The sequence below is a fragment of the Sparus aurata genome, chromosome 20 (genome assembly GCF_900880675.1).
Source record: "Sparus aurata chromosome 20, fSpaAur1.1, whole genome shotgun sequence".
Taxonomy (NCBI): domain Eukaryota; kingdom Metazoa; phylum Chordata; class Actinopteri; order Spariformes; family Sparidae; genus Sparus; species Sparus aurata.
Window position 1 is genome coordinate 19,612,509 of NC_044206.1, and position 10,492 is coordinate 19,623,000.

Below are 10,492 nucleotides of genomic sequence, written 5' to 3' on the forward strand. Positions count from 1 at the left end.
TAGACCAATAACGAGTATGTAATAATTTGGAAACAACATATATTTGCAGTAAAAAATAATAAATGTTTCAAATGTAACTAATTACAATGTACTTAAGTATGATTTTGAGCTACTTTACGTAAGCTTTTCCATTTTCTGCAACTTTATATTTCCACTTCACTACGTTTATCTGATATCTTTAGTTGCTAGTTACAGATTATCCTGCTGAAAGGTTTCGTTACTTGTGAGAAGTGACCAGGGTCGTAGTCGCGGAATAAAAATCTTTGCTCAGAGTCTCTACAACATTTTCTCATTCATGGGCGAGCAGCTTCTTGGTGCATTCATGTGCACTGTGTAAACTCAAACTTCTGCTTCACTTTGTGTTGTAAAGCGTCTGGGCGCTGACCGTGGATCTAAAGGCCCTGACACACCAGGCCGACGGTCAGTGAGCATCTGTGGCTCTAGTTGGCACTGGACAGCTCTTGTTGGTGGCTTTTTGGCTTTGTCCTTATTTCTCTCCTCTGCCTCTTCACGGGGGCTATTTGCAGCTTTTTATCAGACATATTCTCGATTTGAAGCAGCTATATTAGAGGGAGTGGTGTCAAAAGATTCTTGTATTTCCATTTACGCAGGCACAAAACATAAGAGCTTGTTGGTTGTGGTCTGTAGTCTTTTGGGTGTGTTCAAGTGCAGCTTTGTGGCTGAGACACAGGAGACGACGCAGCTAATTCTTTAATGTCCGTTTAATGTGTTGAGGCGTTAACACAGGAAATTTCACATGAACTCTCAATCAAGTGCACCTCATAAACTCAGAAATCAATACTGAAATGGCCACCAGCGTTGTTATTTTTTTATGAAGTTTTCCCCCCATAGCCTTTTTAATGGTCAGATGTTAAAGTCAGAGCAATATCCCATTTCATTTCTACATAGGCAGCTTTTCAAATTCTATAACAATCACAACAAATTGTATCTCTTCACCAATTCAGAACAAAATTTGTCTCATGGTGCTTTTTATTCAGAGAGTCTATACACTTAAACTAACAGAGGCCTAACGTTCCTTCATGAGCGAGCAAACTGCCTCGAGTGATAAAGAGTATTTGCTCTATATCAAAACTTACATCTCAATCAAATGTTGTTAAGAGGGCAGAGCCAGAAACGTCAATACACCGCTCACATATAATTTCTCTGCTCCAGCAGATCTACATGAATGGATTAGATGACGAACTTTTGACTAAGTGGCCCCTACCCGTTAAATTATAGGGGGAGAAATGTTTGCGTTAATGGAGGCCGTAATAGCTTTTCCATAACACGTGTCTAGTAAACTGATGCAAATGGGACTCTACAGTAGAAATGCGTAAGTGTTATTGAGGCGTATTTATAGTGGATCTGACTGCAGAGTCGATGCTAATGTCAGAGGATACATTATCAGCGCCACAGACTCTTTTGTTCAGATCACTAGTGAGATGTTGTCAGGCTCTTTGTGGGCGTCTGTGTGTGCTGCAGTTCTTCTTCTGTGTTATAAAACTGTGCCCGCCTGCCTGCCGCACTGAAAAAAAAATACTTTTCTTTCCCCTCTCTCTCTCCATCCCGATGATACAAGTTGCCATGGAGATAGTGAGCCCCACTACCCCTGCTGCTCGCTTGCTCTCTCCCATTCCAGTCTCCCATAGAGAATAGCTCCTCTGTGTATCAACCGCCAGCTGTTTCAGACATAAATAATAGAACGCAGAAAGCTGTGAGCTAAGCCTCAGGCATCAATAATGGATATGAGAAGAGGATGGATGGTGCCGCGGAGTGACAGCGTTGTCACAGTGGCTTGTTTTCACACTACCTCTCAATCTGTCCCAGTTGGGGCGTTTTAACCAAACTATTCCTGCTCTTACCCTATGCTGATGACAGGGCTAAATCTGGGGTTGCAGAGTTGTGTGCACCGGAGTCAATATCACTGTATGAGAACTAGGTCAGACCCACTATATGCTCAACATGCTGCAGAATGTGGGTGCGTGTGTGTTTGCCAGAAAGTCGAAATCGCCCCTGCCGGCCCCCAAACTCTCTCCGTGTGTTTGTCTTGTTTAAGAAGGATCTACAGCATCTCCATTGAGGCTGCCTAGTGTTGCCTGGCAACCAAACCTGGCCTCAACCGGTGCACACATGCGATGTAAAAGGCGAACGCACACACGCGCGCACACACACAAACACTCAGGTGGATTGAGAACAATAGGCTTGAATTGCAGCACGTTGCATCAGAGGAGGGGCAGTGAGGGATGTCTTCCAGAGGGGCGTCGGGTCCAAGAAATATATCGATTTTCACGCACGCGCCGGAGTTCGGGGTGCATGTTGATCTGCCTAAGTCGCCCCGCGGGTTTACTCCTATGGTTAGTTTCTTTTTGTGCAGTAAGAAGGTGTTACGTGCCTCCTCTTGAAGTCCACAGTTTATTGAATTTCTTTTTTTTTTCCTGTTGAAAAAGTGGAAGGGATTAATAATGCATGACAGCCGAGCACCAGCGAGGAGAGGAGAGGGAGAGATTCGGTGAGAGAGTGTGTGTGTGTGTGTGTGTGTGTGTGTGTGTGTGTGTGTGTGTGTTTATGCTAGAGGCTGCTCTGAGTCACAGAGCTTCGAGTTTGGTTTTTGATGTTTGGTATCTGTCTGTGTGCATGTTCGTGTGCGCTCAGGTGTATGTGGGTATCTGTGTTTGATGGAAAGACTGATAGAAGAAAAACCTGAGGCTCACAGCGGCGCTCCGATTGGCTCCCAGGAATCAGCTGACCCAGACACTTCCACTCTGAATATCTATCTCTCATTCGCTCCCATCCTCCCTCCCTGTCTGTTTTTTTTTTCTTCCTCTTCTTCTTCGCTCCTCTCTGCACATCTTTCACATCTTTTTCTCCCTCCTTGCCCTCCCTCCGCTTGCTATCCATCTTCTGGAGATACTTTCTCCCTCCTCCCTCGCTTCACTTTTCTCTTTTCCTTTCTTCTCACTCTCCTTTGCTCTCTCTCCCTCCATATCTTTCCATATTTACCCGTCACTCCCCCCCCTCCTCCTCTCCTCTCCCTCCCTCCACCCTCTCTCAGTGGTTGAGCTTCAGTGATAGGCTGTTAATGCAGGCGGTGTATGACTCTATCTCACCATCTGCAGTAGTGGAGCTAGCTTCTCTCCTCTCTCGTCAGGATCTATTCATCAGCCTGCCAACTTCAGCCTGTGTGTCTGTATAACTGTGTCTAAATAGAAATAGAGACCAATGGAGCACGTCTGGCTATTATAGAGCTCGTGTATGTGCACGCGTGTCTGATTTTTTTTTTTTCCAGTTGTGAAAGTAGCAGACAAGCTGTTGAATCTTCTGCAAGAGTGTGTGAGGACAGAGTGCAGCTACTATGTGTGAACTAGGCAGTCAGGGAGGCATGGACGGTCGTTGGCACTGTTCGGCTGCTCAGGTAGAGATTTTGCTCTTTCAGCATGCTCACACTTCCTTTGTCTTTGCTCTCTTTCTGTGCGTGCATCTGTGTCCATGATTATGTCAGCATGCTCCGTTAATAAGACTGTGAAAAGATGGGGGACAAAGAGGGGGGGACAGAAGGAGGGGCAGTGGTCCCTTTAGTAAAACTTCTGCAGTTCATTGACGTGATTTAAGTTTGGCATGTCTCGACTTTCCTCTCGTGTTCATTATTTCCCGTGTGATAGGTGGATCAATAGTCCAATTGACACTTTCCCTGGTTGAGTGGGGTTGATCAGCTGACAAGGGGGGTGTCACAGATCAGAGGAGGGGCCTTGGCAAATGTACTTGTCTGCTTTTGTTTTGGCTGGGATCAGGATTCAAAACAGGTTCCCGCGGAGGGCACATGGGTGTCTCCGGATCGATAATCAGCCATGGTGGCTCGACATTGATCGCTGACAGTCAGGGGGTGATGTGTTTCCTACCGGCTGATTGGTTCTTGTGCTATTTGGATCCTGGCAAAGGCAGTGAGGCTTATTGACTGGCTGGATTCCAGAGGCTAAGCTCACCCTAGCAGCATTTGACAGCCCAATGGGCAGAACTGATTGGAAAGGCAGTGGAGGAAAGAGACGGAGTCAAGCTTCAATAACCTAATGTATGTTTCAGGGCAAACTATACCCACAGTAGACTTGTCAGGAGCACGACCACACCATGCAAGACCAGTGTGGGCTCCTTCAGACGAATAAACTAAGTGCTTCTCTAACCTTATGTAATCTTACAAAGACGAGGAGGAGAGGAAGTAGAGAAACCAAGGACAGAGAGGAAGCTTAATGAATTCCAGTTTGAAATACTGCCTGTAGGTTTTAGCTGAGACATCATCGACCACTTAGCACTTTGATTTGGTTCAGAATCTCTTCTAGTCCGGTTGTAATCTGCCTCTAGAGCTCTTGTCTTTTATAGCCGCTGCTGCTGCTCTCTCCTTTTATTCTGTGGGTTACTAACATCTACTGCAATGCATCACAATCCAATTTTAATTTAGTGCTGGCACTGAGCGCCCAGTGTGGTTAAATCACACACACACACACACACACACACGTTCATATCTCTCATGCCGGAGCGCCATGGCGAGCGATGTTTAACAGTGGTTCATGAATATGCGGAGGATATTAGCACGGTGTTAAGTAAAGACCGCAGCACTTTGAAGTCCTCCTCCTCCTCGTCCCTCTCTCCTCTGTCTTCTTTTCGCTCTCTTTCTCCCCAATTGGCTTCTCCTAAAATCTATCCATCTATCTTTTCCTTCCTCTTTTTCCTCCCTCCCCTGTCTTCCCCCTCCTCACACTCTGGCTGGAATGGCAAATCAATGCACAGGTCCCCACTGAGGGTGCACGCTCCTTTTTCCCTTTTTTCTTTTATTTATTTATTTTTTATTCCCCATCATTTTTAACAGCCTGAACTTAGAGTTGCCATGGCAACAAGAGGAGCAGGGATGGAGAGGAAGAAGGGCTCCTTTTCCATAGAGAGGGAATAGAGCGGAGCGCGGAAAAGAAAAGAGCAGTGGTTGAGATATTAGGTTAGATTTGTCAGGTTAGAGGTTGGATGTAAGTGGGTTATTGGCAAGGTGCTTATGGAGAGGTGTTAAGTAAAGGAGATTTAAATGAGCCCTGAAGTGTTTAGTTGGAATACTTAATGAAATCTGAATGGGGGGGAAAGAAAAAGTGGTTTTTATTCCTCCTCACTGCGCATTCTCCACAACACATATCAGCACCAGCCAATATCAGATGGAGAGAAGAACAGGAGGAGGTGTGGAAGAGGAGAAAAAAAGAGGGGGAGGGTCAAGAGAGTAGGAGATGATAACTGGCTTTCCCCTTGTGGTTTTAAACAGGATTCAGTGTTCCTCTCCTCCCTCCTCCTTTCTTCTTCTCTCGGTTTGGCCGCCTGCCATCGCTGGGGGCCGTAATAGGCAAAAGTGTTTGTGGCAAACTGGAGAACGGGTGGGCGATGGATTTTGTGCTGTAGAAAATAAACAGAAGGGGTGTGGAGGACAGGCTGTTTCTTTCTTGGAGAGGTTGTGGATAGTGAGTTTGTGTCTATATATATGTGAGTTTTTCTGGTTTTTCCTCTCTTCACAGTCAGCAGACGATCTGCTGGTGGCGTCGGCTGAGTGTCCCAGTGATGACGAAGACATCGACCCCTGTGACCCCAGTTCAGGTGAGATGAAACTGTCACCACCAGATCTGAACGACTGCCAGATCTGAGTATTGCATTCTCTACCACGTCCGCCATCTTGGACAGCTACGTACTGCAACACCACTCGCACAAACCACCTGCCGAACTCCAGTACAACTAATTTTTGTTGAGTTTATTTTTCAAACACAGCAGCCAAAGACAACAAACCGTCAAATAAACACTATCCAGAAAAAAAGGTTAAGAATTCACAAATTCAATAGACAATTTCAAAAAACTGCAGTTTACATAAATATGTATAAGTGGGTGCGCCTACTTCATGGGCTGGATATAACACACCACTTCACACCATCATTTCTACAGCTCACACACGCCTCAAACACACAGGAGAACCGAAAGAGAAATAAAACGAAAATATAGTACAATAAACTAGAGCCCGACCAACATATTGGTTGGTGAATATTTTAGCCGTAAAATACGTTGTCCGATGTGAAACTTTAGTTTCTTAGACACAATGCTTAAAAACATAACATGATTCATAAATATATAAGTCCGGTTAACATTTACTGTTTTAAGGCAGTAATGTAATTTTGGATAACAAATTTTACTGTGAAGCTGTAAAAAATATTTGCCCGTGGAGTTTGATGCAAGAATTTTTCATATTTCAGTATCAGAATTTTTTACGAATATCCATCGGGCTCTATAAGTCACCACCACATACAGTATCAGATTGTACATGGGAGATCGAACATAGACAACGTTTTCTCAAATATTTGCGAGGTCTTAAAAGCTAGAACTAGATAATTACTATATGTAATCATAATCATAAACAAACATAACAGATTTCCGGTTTTATTGCAGTTCTATTCGTGATTTTTGTCCAAGTGGTGCTGCCGTACCTAACTGTTCAACACATCGGACGTCAAGCAGTTACAGCCCCCCTCCGTCTCCACACATCACGCTGCCTTTGTGACTTTTTTTTTTTCAATGTGTCTCCACATTCAGCGTCACTTTTCCTGCCACTTTGTCGCTCGCTGTGATGAATTTTTCATTTCCACTTGGGTTTCTGCCTTGAAGCATTACCTAACACTCTCCATCCGCTCCCGCAATCTCAGTCTCCATCTCCTCCCTCACCTCCCTTATCCCTTTACTGTCATCCTTTCTTCTTCTCTTCCCTCCTTCACCTCATCTCCATCCAGCGCAAAGAATTCACATGCAAATTCTTTCACCGACAATCTTTTAATACGATGTCGTATATCACGGTCCGGCAGCCCTGGCTGCCTGTGCATGTCATAAAGTGTCAAATGTATGTAATAAAAATTGATATAATGTGCACCTGTGCTCCAGCCCTCCTCTCAACACGTTGTAATGTAATCTGTTTACACATTATGTGATAATACAGAAACAGCTTTGGCTGTGAGCTGCAGCCTTCCCTCGCCAGCTTGTAGAATTATGCAAAATGCATGTCAGCTAATTCATCATGATGATGCATTGTATTTCCTTGCTCCAGCACTCCACCCATCACCTTGACATGCAGTACAAATTAATAATGCATGCAGTAAACTGTAACGTAACATCACGTGCCTCCTCTCTCCCCTCACAGCCCGCCCTCCCATACCGGATGTGAAGGTGTTCCCAGGTCCGTCTGAGGTGGTGCGGGAGAGCAGCAGCACCACGGGCATGGTGGTGGGCATCGTGGCGGCCGCGGCCCTCTGCATCCTCATCCTCCTCTACGCCATGTACAAGTACCGCAACCGCGACGAGGGCTCGTACCACGTGGATGAGAGCCGCAACTACATCAGCAACTCGGCCACGCAGCCCAACGGCAGCGCCAAGGACAAGCCGCTGGGCATCGCCAAGATCTCCAAGAACAAGAAGAACAAAGACAAGGAGTACTACGTCTGAGGCGGAAGACGTCTGACACACAGACATATACGCATACACCTTTATATATAACGGTATATGTACATAAATAGATATATTCTAAAAAAAAAAAAATACACACATACACACTGACATAGACATGCTGATGTTAATGTTTACTCTCCAATAATCACACCTGCACACATGCTGGCAAGCACAAACATAAACACATTCAAGCGCACACACATACATTGAAGCACAAACATACACACAGACACACACACACACACATACAGACTGGCCCAAGGGCGAGGACCCTTATTGTACAGTATTTACCAATGAGAAGAGCCTCTGAGAGAGGCTCGTTTTATGAACATAAACACCATTCCAAATGATTTAAAGAAGCACCAGTTCAACTCCCAGTCAAGAACCATTTTGGGGCCAGCACGATTAAAAGAGACCAGTGAACTCCCCTGCCACAGACGGACCTCTGCTGTTGGACTCAGAGAGGTCGAGGAAGACTTTAAGCGAAGCACATGGCAGACTGAGTTGAGCGAGAGGGCAGAGCACCAGAACAAAGATGAATTAGGAAAAAAGCACTAAGTGTCTCTTCCAAGCTTCTTGGCCTTCCTCCCTGTTAGCAGACGGGACTCGACGAAGCACGGAGGACGCCGGAGAAACAAGCACACCACCGGGACAGAAAATCAGGGTGTAGCCATAGAGACGGTGAATTACGAGCAAGTGGGCGGAGGCAGGGCTGGTGTCGTTAATATATTCGGGCTGTAGAGCTGATGTTTTACAGCAACGCTGTAAATCACAAAGGGTGGAATCAGCGGATATTTTTCCTGGACAGGATACTTGAGACTTCAGATGCTACCTACAGACACTGCGGTGTCACACACACACACGCACACACACTAAAAATACAAACACATGCAGACATACACGTACCTGCAATGCTAAAGACCCACCATATCTTCATAAGACTGAAGACTATACAAGAAGACAATGGTGCAAATGACAAAGACCATTATGATAATCGTTATGGCAATGATACTGATGAATATGAAGAACATTTGGGCAGTATAGACTCTTTGGGGAAGGGAGGGGGGGTCTTATTGCACGTGAATTATCTTACTCCGTGTGATTTATACTGCGTTGAAACTCCAGAGGTTACACCGTGACGCACCACCATCATAAACTTACCACCTTGGCTTGAAGTATTCCTAAATAAAAAAAATGGTTTTCAGTGTGTGGGATCGGAAAACGATTTTAATCAAATCCTCATCGACAAAAAGTGTGACCATCTCGAGTGTTACTGCATGCCTGAGTCTCCGAGCTGTGCTGTGAAAGTGGCGGCGTGTCCCACGAAGTCCAGAGGTGGTAGGTTTGTTTGTTTGTTTGTTTGTTCGAAGGAGGAGGATGGGTGATGGGGTGTTGTTGCGGGTTGCGATGTAACTCCAGAGCAACGCCTGGATGTGTGCGCCCACCGCAGGCCACGTCCTGTTTTCTAGCCTGATGTCTTATAGGCCACACCCACTATACCTGCTCTAATCGACCACCTTTTATAGCAAAAACCAGCCGAGGAAAAGAATCAAAAACAGATCAAATAAATGTTACCATGTGTTGCTAATAGATAGAAAAAGTCCAGTTCATGACGCCATTGGCTTTACGATATTTTGAGTTGCTTTTCATCGGCTCTCCCTTTTCTCTCCTCGCGTCCTTTTGTCTTCATGCTATTGGTTGACTGATTTATCAATACTCCTGGCTCAGCCAACGCGGGACAGACGGATGGGTTTTCCGATTTGGGCTACAGCATAATTATCTGTTTATGGACTTGTCCGTAGCCCTCCACAGCTGAAGAATTGTAGCTCCACGATATATATCAATACAAACAGTGCCATGACATGAACAAGCCCCCTCTAGTTCTTCCAAGCAACCAGTCAGATGCATGCAAAATGACAAGAGAGGACACGAAAAGGACTGTGTGTGAGATTTCAAAGTATAATGTCAAAATTAACTGAACATATTCCCGTATTCTCTCCGTCCTTAACTGGCCTTTCTGATCTCCTTTTTCCGTTTTTTTCCCCCTTGTTAAGTACGTTTCCCCTCCCTGCCCTCCGTGTCTATCGCTTTCTTTTCCCTCTCTCTCTCTCTCTCTCTGTTGTGTTGCCATCTGAAACAAAAAGGAGGCGTCTCAAACCAATGGGATTCTACATCTAGGTGTTCATTAACCATGTTTATTTTCTATATGTACAATTTTTCTACAGTATTTACTTTTATTTTTATTGTTACGGTTCTTTGATGAACATAAAGTGGAAATTTATTATGAAAAATAGTTTTGAAGATTAACGAGTAAATAAAATATTACCCAAGTGAGCCTGGAGTGCGTTTTTCTATGTGGTTTTTGCTCCCCGACAATACTGTGTGTGTCTCATATCGCCCACCACCACCAGATCAGTGTCTAATTAAGACAAGCTAATACCAGCCCACATGATGTGAGGACGCAGATCTCAAAGGAACAGGGATTCTGGGAAATATTCTTCAATTTCTGTCGGAGAGTTAGAGACATACTGCTGCTGCTAGAGACCAGTTAGCTTAGCTTAGCATAAGTACTGGAAATATACATTCACCTGTTACCTTTTTCTATCAACAATAAACAGAAAAAGTTTGACGATAAGGGATTGTTAAAGGGACAGTTCACATGAAAATGAAAAAGATGTTTTTCCTCATACCCTGTGAGTTGCAGAGTTTGGGAGATATCAGCTGTAGAGATGTTTGCCATCTGAATATAATGGAACAAGACAGGACTCAGCTTGTGGAGCTCAAAGCGCCAAGATGAATAAATAAAACGTTAGACAGCAATGTCTCTTTCCAGAAATCATGATCCGGTTACTCAGGATAATCCACAGATCTTACTGTGAGCTGGTTCATGTAGAAACTATTTTCTATCTACTGAGCCACGCCCAGTTACTGGATCACTGCACAGCAGGAAGCATCCATTTACTGAAGGACGAGGGGTTTAGCTAACTAA

At 44.7% G+C, this 10,492-nt stretch overlaps 1 protein-coding gene across 15 annotated transcripts in view; it reads left to right on the forward strand.

The window, feature by feature from the left end:
* nrxn1a (neurexin 1a) overlaps positions 1-9,837 on the forward strand; it is a 68,259-nt gene extending 58,422 nt beyond the window's left edge. For all 15 annotated transcript variants that reach the window (XM_030400363.1, XM_030400358.1, XM_030400364.1 and 12 more), the window contains 2 exons: positions 5,541-5,619; positions 7,199-9,837. In XM_030400363.1, the coding sequence (XP_030256223.1) occupies positions 5,541-5,619; positions 7,199-7,500 (381 nt within the window). In that variant the 3' untranslated portion in view covers positions 7,501-9,837. The remainder of the gene's footprint in view (positions 1-5,540; positions 5,620-7,198) is intronic.
* The last annotated feature ends 655 nt before the right edge of the window (positions 9,838-10,492 follow it).